The following is a 12,537-nucleotide window of genomic DNA, read 5'->3' as shown; positions in this document are numbered from 1 at the left end:
TAGTTAAGATTAGTTGGTGCTTTGAACTGTTACAATGGAAATTCATTCTTTACTGGGGCATATTGAGGCTTTTGTAATAAATATGAGTCCTGTCCTTGAGTTTTAATTTGAATTGTGCAATGGCGCTGCCTTGAATCACACGTGAAGCCTGCCTTGATGGGCAAGACTGGTTCTTAGTACGTATTACAGAGAAAAACAAGTGCATTCCATTTAAATAAGGTGTTCAGCCATCAGTCTGAAGCAAAGATGTTGGAGCATTCTATGATCTTTGGTCTGAAGAAGGGTCTCGACCTGAAACATCATCCGTTCCTACTCTCCTGCCTGTTCCGCTGAGTTACTCCAGCATTTTGTGTCTAACTAAGGTGCAAATTAGTTTCATCCCATTGATCATTTCATTGGGAGCAGCAAGAGGTGATTAGTGATGTTCGCCAGTGTGGGATGAAATGAATCTTGGTGCACAAATGATCTCCTTGCATCACCGAGACGGAGAGTGGACCACTGGGCTGTGGAGTGGACCACTGGGTGAGTGGACCACTGGGCTGTGGAGTGGACCACTGTGTGAGTGGACCACTGGGCTGTGGAGTGGACCACTGTGTGAGTGGACCACTGGGCTGTGGAGTGGACCACTGTGTGAGTGGACCACTGTGGACCATTGGGCTGTGCACGAAGAGACAGTTTGTCCACAGGCCGGTGGGTTTTATGGTGCTTCTGAATTCCAATGTCACTTTGGACAAATGTTGGATCGCCAACATACTCACCCCAGATGAAAGGAATTCTGCCCATGTAACTATGAATCAGTCTGAAGAAGGGTTCACCCATTCCTTGTCTCCAGAGATGTTCCCTGACCTACTGAGTTAGTCCAGGTAGAGTTGCTGCCCCACAGCTCCAGAGACCCGGGTTCGATCCTGACTACGGGTGCTGTCTGTACGGAGTATGTACGTTCTCCCCGTGACCTGCGTGGGTTTTCTCCAGGATCTCCGGTTTCCTCCCACACACCAAAGACGTGCAAGTTTGCAGGTTAAACAGCTTCGTTATAGATTATAAATTGTCCCTAATGTGTAGGATAGCACTAGTGTACGGGGATCGCTGGTCGGTGCAGACTCTGTGGGCCGAAGGGCCTGTTTCCGCGCTATATCTCCAAACGGAACTCTAACGGACCATTGGCCTACAAACCTATACGTCTGTGAGAGGAAACCCAGGCGGTCACAGGGAGAACGTGCAAACTCCACACAGTCAGCACTGGAGGTGAGGATCGAACACTGGTCTCTGGCGCTGTAAGGCAGCAGCTCTACCAGCTGCAGCACCGTGCCGTCCGAGTATTTCTAGAATTAACCGTTTTATTTTAAGTTTCCAACATCCATTACATTTTCAAACTAATAAATGTGGTGTGAGTCTCAAGGTGAATGTTACCCGTCCTCTGCACAGGCTGTCGATACCAGAAGATGGCCTTGGCTGTTTCCCTGTGCCTAATCTCCAGCTAATCATTCCCAAAGGAACACTCATGCTGCAGATTAGCACCAGTGCATCGAGCATGTCGGGCAGGCAGGATTGCCTTTTACACATGCTCATTTAATGTTCACAGATGAATTACATCCAGAGTCACAGATGGTGTCAGGTGAGCCACAGTAATAGATGGCAGGGGTTTCATTATAGGGACAATCACAACCTAAATCTATCACTCACCGCAATCAGAAGCAGATATGATGGTGTTAACTGCCTGAAGCAGATGTATTGTATGGGGGTATTTAAGATGTAAACTTGGTGCATCTGAGTTGAGCTGTCCCACAGCGAGCTTTTGACAGATGGCACGACTTAACAAGCGTAAGTTAGAATAAAGTTTCACAGCTAGGATTTATTTCAAGAAGGCTAGAATACAAAAAACACAGATGTAATGCTGAGGCTCTACAAGGCGCTGGTCAGGCTGCATTTGGAATATCGTGAGCAATTTTAGGCTCCATATCTGAGGAAGGATGTGCTGGCTCTGGCGAGAGTCCAGAGGAGGTTTACAAGAATGGTCCCAGGAATGAGTAGGTTCACATATGATGAGCATTTGACGGCACTGGGCCTGTACTCACTGGAGTTTAGAAGGATGAGAGGGTACCTCATTGAAACTTACCAAAGCGTGGATGTGGAGAGGATGTTTCCATTATTGGGAGAGTCTAGGACTAGAGGTCACAGCCTCAGAATGAACTGACGTTCCTTTAGGAAGGAGATGAGGAGGAATTTCTTTAGTCACAGTGTGGTGAAATCTGTGGAATTCATTGCCACGGAAGGCTGTGGAGGCCAAGTCAGTGGATATTTTTAAGGCAGAGAGATAGATTCTTGAAGAGTACGGTTGTCAGAGGTTATGGGGAGAAGGCAGGAGAATGGGGTTAGGAGGGAGAGGTAGATCAGCCATTATTGAATGGCGGAGTAGACTTGATGGGCCGAATGGCCTAATTCTGCTCCTATCACATGGCCTTATGATCTCGTCATGATATCCTCCAATGTAGTCCCCCGCTGTCTCCTACCCCATTCTGCCCTCAACTTCCTTCTCCCCTCCCCCTCCATTACAGTGCATCCACTCCCTTCATCTGCAAATGGGTGACTTCTTGCTGTGACAATGAAATGCAGAGTGGGTAAAGTTTGTTTTAAGCAACTTCTCCCCGTAGCTGCAACCCTCTAATCCAGGCAGCGTTCTGGTAAACCTCCTCTGCACCCTCTCCAAAGCCCCCATATCCTTCCTGTAATGGGGCGACCAGAACTGCACAAAATACTCCAAAGGTAGCCTAACCAAGTCAAGTCAAGTCGAGTCAAGTCAAGTCAAGTTTATTTGTCACATACACATACGAGATGTGCAGTGAAATGAAAGTGGCAATGCTCGCGGAACAACAAAACAACCAAACAAATTATAAACACAATCATAACACACATATTATTTTACATAATAAATAATAGAAGGAAAAACGTTCTGTACAGTTAGTCCCTGGTGAGAAAGGCGTTTACAGTCCGAATTGCCTCTGGGAAGAAACTCCTTCTCAACCTCTCCGTTCTCACCGCATGGCAACGGAGGCGTTTGCCTGACCGTAGCGGCTGGAACAGTCCGTTGCAGGGGTGGAAGGAACCAAAGTCCAATAGAGGTTGAGGAGTGTTTAAGAAGGAACTGCAGATGCTGGAAAATCAAAGGTACACAAAAATGCTGGAGAAACTCAGCGGGTGCAGCAGCATCTATGGAGCGAAGGAAATAGGCAACGTTTCGGGCCGAAACCCAAAGGGTTTCGGCCCGAAACGTTGCCTATTTCCTTCAATACAATACAATACGGTTTTATTTGTCACATTGCACATAAAGAGCAAGTGAAATGAATTTGCCAGCAGTGACACAATGAGAAAGAACACACAATACACAATAAAAATTGAACACAAACATCCACCACAGCATTCATCACTGGGGTGGAAGGCACAAAAATTGGCCAGTCCTCCTCCATTTTCCCCCGTGGTCGGGACCTCAACCTTCGCTCCATAGATGCTGCTGCACCCGCTGAGTTTCTCCAGAGGTTGAGGAGTGTTTTGTTTTCTCTTGCCTTTCATATTTATTCTGGTGGATTCACTTGCTAATAGTTTTCTTTCCATGAGCATTCACGCCTTGCACAAAGGATTGACCTTATCAAAGATGCTCTGTGCAGAAAGGTTATGTCATGCCCTTTGTTAGCCCTCTGGCCTTGCAGGCCGTTAGACGTCTGAGATGTCAGGTGCTGCCTTACACGATGACGGCTGGAGTTACTGCCGGACCTTGCAGTGTCAGCCGGCATCGGGAAGCAGAGGATTGTTTATACAGCTTCAATTATAGTCGCCTTTGATAGCTTTGATCTCCAGTGGATCTGACGGGGAGAGGGCTGATTCAGCTGTGCAGATACAGGAGAGTTGAACACAAGTGTCATAGACTGATTCAGTGTGGAAACAGGCCCTTCGGCCCAACTCGCCCACACCGGCCCAACATGTCCCAGCTACACTTGTCCCACCTGCCTGCGCTTGGTCCATATCCCTCCAAACCTGTCCTATCCATGTACCTGTCCAGCTGTTAAAAGATGGGATAGTCCCAGCCTCAACTACCTCCTCTGGCAGCTTGTTCCATACACCCAGATATCCCTCAGATTCCTATTAAATCTTTTCCCCCTTCACCTTGAACCTATGTCCTCGATTCCCCTACTCTGTATAAAAGACTCTGTGCATCTCCTGATCTATTCTTCCCATAAATGTATACATCTCTATAGATCACACCTCATCTTCCTGTGCTCCATGAATAGAGATCCAGCCTACTCAACCTCTGCCTATAGCTCAGACCCACCAGTCCTGGCAATATCCTCACAAATCTTCTCTGTATTCTTTCCAGTTTGACAACATCTTTCCTATAACATGTTGCCCTGAACTGAACACAATACTCACCAATGTCTTGTACAACTGCAACATGACCTCCCAACGTCTATACTCAATACTCTGACTAATGAAGACCAAAATACCAAAAGCCTTTTTGACCACCTTATCTACCTGCGACTCCACCTTCAAGGAACCATGCACCTGCACTCCTAGATCCCTCTGCTCTACAACACTCCCCAGAGCCCTACCATTCACTGTGTAGGTCCTGCCCATGTTAGACTTCCCAAAATACAACACCTCACATTTCTCTGTATTAAATTCCATCAACCATTCCTCATCCCACCTGGCCAATCGATCCAGATCCTGCTGCAATCTTTCACAACCATCCTCACTATCTGCAAAACCACCCACTTTTGTATCATCAGCAAACATGAAACTGCAAACTGTGAACTGACTGCACGTGACTGGTGGGGAAAGTTTGGCCTGTCAGGAAACTATTTATTTCCCTTTGAAGCCTCGTTTATGAGTTGCCCTTTAAGTCTTCCCTCAAACTTGCTTTATCTATGCTTTAAATTCCTGTCAGGGGGTGGGGTGAGCATATGTTGTAGGAGCTGAATTAGGCCATTCGGCCCATCAGGTCTATTCTACCATTCAATCATGACTGATCTATCTTTATATTCTCCTGCCTTTCCCCATAACCCCTGACACCCATACTAATCAAAGGTTTCATTTAAGATGGTTATGTAAAATACCAACACCTATCCTTCCTGTGGAGATGAAGGTAATGTCTCCAGAGACTCTTACAAACTTCTACAGATGTACCATGGGCAGCAGCATACTGTTAGGTTGTATCGCGTTTCGGTTTGGAATCAGCTCTGTCCAAGTCCACAAGAAAATGCAGACAGTTGTAGATGTAGCCTAGTCCATCAAACAGACCTGGGACCGGAGAAAACCCACGCAGGTCACAGGGAGACCGTACAAACTCAATACAGACAGCACCAGTAGTCAGGATCGAACCTGGGTCTCTGGCGCTGTGAGGCAGCAACCTCTGCGCCACCGTGCCATGGGCTTTGATAGGTGGTGCTGTATTACAACGTAACACAACCAAAACTGAAGTACAAGGATGATGACTAAACTTCATTGATTAACATTGAACTAACAGCACAGAAATAGGACAACCAACCTGCCTACGTTCCCAAAAAAAACCCTCTTCCGATCCTGCATCATCCACAAGTTCTATCTTTAGCTTTGAATGGAATATGCTGCTGTTCCTGTCTCATTTTTAGCTTCCAACTGCTCGATGTGACGGCAGGTTTCAGCATTCTACGCATTCCCTGGTGAACTAGTTTCTCTGTACTTTGTATTATGTTGTACTAGTATTTATCTTGCACTTATGACCTGCAGTTTTTGACTGCCAAGCATTTAGATTGCCAAACACTTTAACTGACCTTTCTGTCCTGGGCCTCCTCCATTGTCATTGTGAGGCCAAATGCAAATTAGAGGAACCATACCTCATATCTAGCTTGTGCAGCTCACAACCCAGCAGTATAAATATTCATTTCTCTAATTTCAAGTAACCTTTGCGTTCCCTCTCACTCTGTTGCTCAAGTCAGCACGGTGGAGGGGAGGGGAGGGCTCCTGAAAGCAATCTTTGATTCATCTTCACTTCACGGGTGGTGCAGCGGGTAGAGCTGCTGCCTCACCATGCCAGAGACCCGGGTTGGATCTTGTCTACGGGTGCTGTCTGTACGGAGTTTGTACGTTCTCCCCATGACCTGCGTAGGTTTTCACCGGGTGCTCCGGTTGTTTCCCCTGCCCCCGCACTCCAAAGATTTACAGGTTTGAAGGCTCGTTAGCTTAGGTAAAAACTAAAGTGTCCCTAGTGTATAGGATAATGCTTGTGTACCGACCGGGTGATCGCTGGTTGGAGTGGACGCCGTGTGCCTGTTTCTGTGCTGGGTTTTGAAAATAAAGTGAAATACATGAGCCATGATTGAATGGCGGAGTAGACTTGATGGGCCGATTGGCCTAATTCTGCTAGAACTTATAAGCGTGTGTGTAGGGTAAAGTTAGTGTGTGGGAATCACTTGTCGGTGCGGACTCGGTGGGCAGAAGGGCCCGTTTTGGCGTTGTATCTCTAAACTAAACCAAACATAAACTAAACTAAAACTGTCCAGAAATGGTAGACTAGTGCATTGATGATTAAACTCCCATTGTGTTGGGTCTTTTAAAGAGTTGAGCGTTTCCCCCAAGAGCCAGTGCATGATGTTGCAGCTGGTGATGTAGCATCTCACTGCTTTGCAACGTGTCACATCTATTCTGTTCAGTAAATCTGCATAGGGGCTGATTTTTGAACTGCTTTGCCAGCAGAGTTCTATCTTTAGCTTTGGATGGAATGGTCCACATAGTGCTGACCTACATTACTGTGCCCAAATCTTGCTTAGAAAAGGAATAAACCTGAGGTTTACTCTGAATTAAAAAGTTATAGTTTAGAGAGACAGAGCAGAAACAGGCCGTAAGGCCCAGCGATCCCCGCTATCCCCACTAACACTATCCTCCACACACTAGGGACAAGTTTTAATTACACCAAGCCAATTAACCTACAAACCTGCACGTCTTTGGAGTGTGGGAGGAAACCGGAGATCCCAGAGAAAACCCACGCAGGTGATGGGGAGATCGTGCAAACTCCATACAGACAGCACCCGTAGCAGGAATCGAACCCAGGGTTCTGATATTGCTATATTTTAACAGGTGAATTCACCATGTCGTAGAGTGAAACAGTGTGGAAACAGGCCCTTCGGCCCAACGTGCCCCATCTACACCAGTCCCACCTGCCTGCTTTTGGCCCATATCCCTCTAAACCTGTCTAACCGTTTCTGAAAAGTCATACTCAATATCGGAATGTTATTTTGTGTGGCATTGCCTTGCTCCAACCAAGTGTGAATGTACGTCAGAACAGGCTGGACTCTGGAAACAAGAAGTGACAGTGGGCCGGGTGATTCAGTCTTCCCTCCAGCTCTGGCTACAAATCTCCATCAAACATCCTTTAATTTTCTCTGACATGCCTTGCAGTCTCTGTTCTATTAACAGCTTATGTCCTTTACTGCTTTCACATTGTTTCACCCTTTCAGTTATCCCACTCTTGTGCCTGAAGGCAAAGGCTATTTCATGCTTTCACATTCATTCCCTTCATTAGCACAAGACGCATTCTTCACCTCTGTCTCAATCACCCACAGCAGCCAGAATAGTTACGGCATCTGGACCTTGATATCAATGAACTACATTAAATCAGAAACATATCTGCTTCCATGTACCTCCTGCCACTGATTCTCCAGCACCCTTGGTTCCAGAGCCTTGCCGTATTGTCCATGTTGCCGGGCCAACACAGCTCACTGGGTGGGGGGAGATATCGGCCGTAAAGTCGGCCGTGGAAGTCGCTGATGGGAACGTATTTGCCAGCTCTGGCCAGGCCGGAGTTCCAGAGCCCCGGCTGCAGGGAGCAGATGTGATTGGGCGCGGAAGTCCCGATGAGATCGCGATCGGCCGATTCACCCGGCCTAGTCGCCACATTTTCGGGGGGGATTTCAAGCGCGTTCTGGTCATTTTGTCCGGATTAATGGAGTTGCTGCAAAATGACTGGTGGGCCTGTACTTTATGGTAAGAACAATGTTTTAGTGTCATCTCTCTGGGCTGCCTCTTCCCTTTCATGGCTTCTATCTCCTTCATATCTGCATTGGTTAGTATTTACACAGCATCTTCAAGTGGCAACACTCAGGGATTAGAGTGAAGTGCATGATAATGGAGGCCAAGTGGCACCATCTAGCCTCTGAGATGTTCTGTTCTGATTGGCGTTTGTTGATTAATTACTGCTGTGCTGTTGACTATTTCCTGATATGATTTGTGTGTAAAAACCTCAAAGGCGGCGCTAACACATTACAGGTATTTCTGACTTTGACAGGCTTGCTTTTAAATGTTGTGATATATTGCCTGAGGGCACAGCCGACAGTGTAGAGACGTGGGTGGGTGATTGCTCCTGGTACATCTTATCGATGGGTGACAGCAAAGTTTAACTTTAAAACATTTTATGCGTGTTTCTGTAACGATAACATTACCTTGGATCCCATGGTTATTGTAAAAAGAAAGAACTGCAGATGCTGGAAAGATCGAAGTTAGATAAAAATGCTGGAGAAACTCAGAAGGTGAGGCAGCATCTATGGAGTGAAGGAATAGGTGACGTTTCGGGTCGAGACCCGGAAGGGTCTCGACCCGAAACGTCACCTATTCCTTCACTCCATAGATGCTTCCGGGTCTCGACCTGAAACGTCACCTATTCCTTCGCTCCATAGATGCTGCCTCACCCGCTGAGTTTCCAGAAGGGTCTCGTCCTGAAACATCACCTATTCCTTCATTCCATAGATGCTGCCTCACCCGCTGAGTTTCTCCAGCATTTTGGTCTACCATCAACCTCACTTGTATCACTGGGCTGAAAACAGGTGCTGAACCTTCCCCATATTCATAGAAACTTAGAAAATAGGTGCAGGAGTAGGCCATTCGGCCCTTCGAGCCAACACCGCCATTCAATATGATCATGGCTGATCATCCAAAATCAGTATCCCGTTCCTGCCTTCTCCCCATATCCCTTGATTCTGTCAGCCCTATGAACTAAATCTAACTCTCTCTTGAAAACATCCAGTGAATTGGCGTCCACTGCCTTCAGTGGCAGAGAATTCCACACATTCACACCTCTCTGGATGAAAAAAGGTTTTTCCTCATCTCAGTCCTAAATGGCCTACCCCTTATTCTTAAACTGTGACCCCTGGTTCTGGACTCCCCCAACATCGGGAACATGTTTCCTGCATCTAGCCTGTCCAATTCCTTAAGAATTTTATATGTTTCTATAAGATACTCTCTCATCCTTCTAAATTCCAGTGAATATAAGCTCAGTCAATCCATTTTTTCTTCATTCAGTTTGATTGTCTTTGCCTCAGTACCCCGTTCTAAATTCATAAACTCTGTGAGTAGAATTAGGCCATTTGGCCCATCAAGTTGACTTCCATTCAATCATGGCTAATCTCTTTCCCTCTCAACCCCATTCTCCTGCCACACAATATTCCATTCCTGTCTTCACCACCATAGTGCCTCTGAGATGCCATCTCAAGGACCTACACATGTACACTCCAAGATTCCTTCCTCTCAAATCCATTTTAAATCCATGTTGCAATTCTGTCTTATATTCTCATGTATTCATGTTCATGTGAAAGAAGCAGAATTAGGCCATTCGGCCCATCAAACCTAATCCGCCATTCAATCATGGCTGATCTGTCTTTCCCTCTCAACCCCATTCTCCTGCCTTCTCCCCATGACACGAGTAGTAATCAAGAACCTGTCAATCTCTGCCTTAAAAATATTCACTTACTTGGCCTCCACAGCCATCTGTGGCAAAGAATTCCACAGATTCACCAGATTCACCACCTCTCTCCTTCTAAAACATCCTTTTATTCAAGGCTTCCTCCCTATCTCCCGCTCATCCTCTCCACATCCACTAAGCCTTTCACTATTTGGAACGTTTCAATGGGTCTCATGGTGCTCCAGCCAGCACAGGCCCAGTGCATTCATACGCTCATCATATGTTATCCCAATCATTCCTGGGATTATTCTCTTGAACCACATCTAAACCCTCTCCAACGCCAGCACATCCTTCCTCGATTTGGGGCCTGAATCCAATGGGAATGCTGGAGAAGGAACCTTAAACCTAAGGGGCTACAGGGAAAGAACCTGGGTATTGGTGCTGTATGGTTACCATCCTGCTGCATTGTGCCCAATCCAATCCATTGGGTTATGGTTACCATCCACTGCATGTGCCAATATCCATCATCACACGAATAATAGGATATCACTGGCAGGTTATGTGATCCTAGGAGCTCACAAGCCTTGTCAATGTCCTCTTGACTCTAACTCCACTTATCTTGCAAAGGAAACATGCTGAAATGAATTATTGAAATAAAATTGGCTTAGTCACAAATGTGGGTCGTGTCGCAGTTACTGGAAATGTTACTCATTGAACCAAACCCATTCTCTGCTGAATTAGTGAATATGTGAGCACATCTCACAAGCCTGGGCAGCACAGTGGTGCAGCGGTAGAGTTGCTGCCTCACAGCGCCAGAGACCCAGGTTTCATCCTGACTATAGGTGCTGTCTGTGTGGAGTTTGTACGTTCTCCCAGTGATCTGCGTGGGTTTTCTCTGAGATCTCCGGTTTTCTCCCACACTCCAAAGACATGCAGGTTTGCAGGTTAATTGGCTTGGTATAACATGTAACTTGTCCCTAGTGTGTGTAGGGTAGTGCTAGTGTGCGGAGATCGCTGGTCGGTGCAGACTCGGTCGTGCCGTATCTCTAAACTAAACTAATTTCAATATGCCTCTCTCCCAGTTAGTGAGCGTTTATTTAACAGATCTTTGCTGCAATAAAATGTCTATTTATTTAATTTATCAATTAAAACATTTGTTTCCTACACTGTAGCCTAGGATCACATTTGGCTTCTTTCAAACACAGCTTCATAAAATTCAGAGCCTTTTTGATTGGATTTGTTTTAAAAGGAAAATGGATAAAAACACTAGTGAGAGACTCCTCTTTCATCTGACAGTGTAGGCTGCTTGATGAATAACATGTCAATGCAGGTGTGGTTTGCTTTTGATTTTCTGCATCTTTGTAGTGAGGAGATTGTTGAAACAAAGAACTGTAGATACTGGTTAATACACAAAGGAACACAAGGTGTTATGGAGCCATAGAATCATACAGTGTGGAAACAAAGCCTTTCAGCCCTCACTGGCCAACATGTCCCATCTACTCTAGTCCCACGTGCCTGCATTTGGCCCGTATCCCTCTATGTCCTGTCCATGTACCTGCTTTTGGCCCAGCGACTCCGCTCTGGCCAGCGATACCTGTTACACTAGCACACACAAAGGACAATTTACAATTTGTTTTACTGAAGCCAATTAACCTACAGACCTTGTCTTTGGAGTGTGGGAGGAAAGTGTCACTCACGCGGGTCACAGGGAGAACGCACAATCTCCATACATTCAGCACCCGTAGTCAGGATCGAACCCGGGCCTTGTTTGTGTGCTGTATATCTAAAGTAAACCAATTAACCTACAAACCTGTACATCTATGTAACGGGTGGAAACTGGAGCACCCGGATGGAGAACACTTGTTTGTGTGCTGTGTATTTAAACTAAACCAAAGTCAACTGAAAGAAAAGAAAAATGCCCTCTGTGACAGTGCTGGCAAATGTTTCAAGATACAAAGAATTAATCAGCCACGTCTGTAAGAACATACAAGCAATTTGATTTTCCCTTCAGTCATATCAAAAAAGCAGCAAGACACACCAAAAAATTACCATAAACATCCACCACAGCGCAGTGTGACGGGACGGGACGGGGCAGTCGAACCGTCCGTTGTTGGGGCGATCGAAGCTCCTGAGGTTTGGAGCACCCGAGGTCGGTCCCTACTCAAGGGACCGCCAGCTCCTCGATGTTAGGCCACAGCGCGGACAGAGATACGATACGGAAAAAGGAACTTTTTTAATGGCTTTTCTACGTCGAGGAAAGACATTAAAAAAGTTCCCCCCCCGCTCCCCCAGAATACAAAACTGAAAACGCACTAACACATACGTTTAACAACCAACTAAACACAGCCGTAGGACGAGACAGACTGTGAGCGAGATTGCCATGGTGCGGCGTCTCCTGTTGGTCAATGTTGGCCTTGCCTGGTGTGAGCTGACGAGCTATGTTTGTGTCTGCAGGGGCTGTTCCCAAGTGGGCATTATCCGTGCCATGCACGAGGCAGGCATCCCCATCGACATGGTGGGTGGGACATCCATCGGTTCCTTCATGGGAGCGCTGTACGCTGAGGAGAGGAACGTCAACCGCATGAGGAACAGAGCGATAGAATGGGCCAAGGTAGGAGCAGCGGCTGGAGACCATGGCGCCAAAACCCCGCCACTCTTGTGTGTCGACTCGGTGGGGCTGATTCTAATAGTTTCATTTAGTTTCAAGATGCAGCGTGGAAACAGGCCCCTCCGCACCGACCATCAATCCCCGCACACTAACACTATCCTACACACGCACTGGGGACAATTTTACAATTATTCCAAGCCAATGAACCCAACCCATATGTCTTTGGAGT

The 12,537-nt window shown here is 46.5% G+C and overlaps 1 protein-coding gene across 2 annotated transcripts in view; it reads left to right on the top strand.

The window, feature by feature from the left end:
• pnpla7b (patatin-like phospholipase domain containing 7b) overlaps window positions 1-12,537 on the top strand; it is a 122,239-nt gene that overhangs the window by 81,242 nt on the left and 28,460 nt on the right. For both annotated transcript variants that reach the window (XM_055660350.1, XM_055660349.1), the window contains exon 26: window positions 12,155-12,311. In XM_055660350.1, coding sequence (XP_055516325.1) covers window positions 12,155-12,311 — 157 coding nt within the window. The remainder of the gene's footprint in view (window positions 1-12,154; window positions 12,312-12,537) is intronic.

The sequence above is a fragment of the Leucoraja erinacea genome, chromosome 31, assembly GCF_028641065.1.
Source record: "Leucoraja erinacea ecotype New England chromosome 31, Leri_hhj_1, whole genome shotgun sequence".
Classification (NCBI taxonomy): Eukaryota; Metazoa; Chordata; class Chondrichthyes; order Rajiformes; family Rajidae; genus Leucoraja; species Leucoraja erinaceus.
Note: the sequence above shows the minus strand (reverse complement) of the source record. Positions and strands in the feature narration are given on the sequence as shown.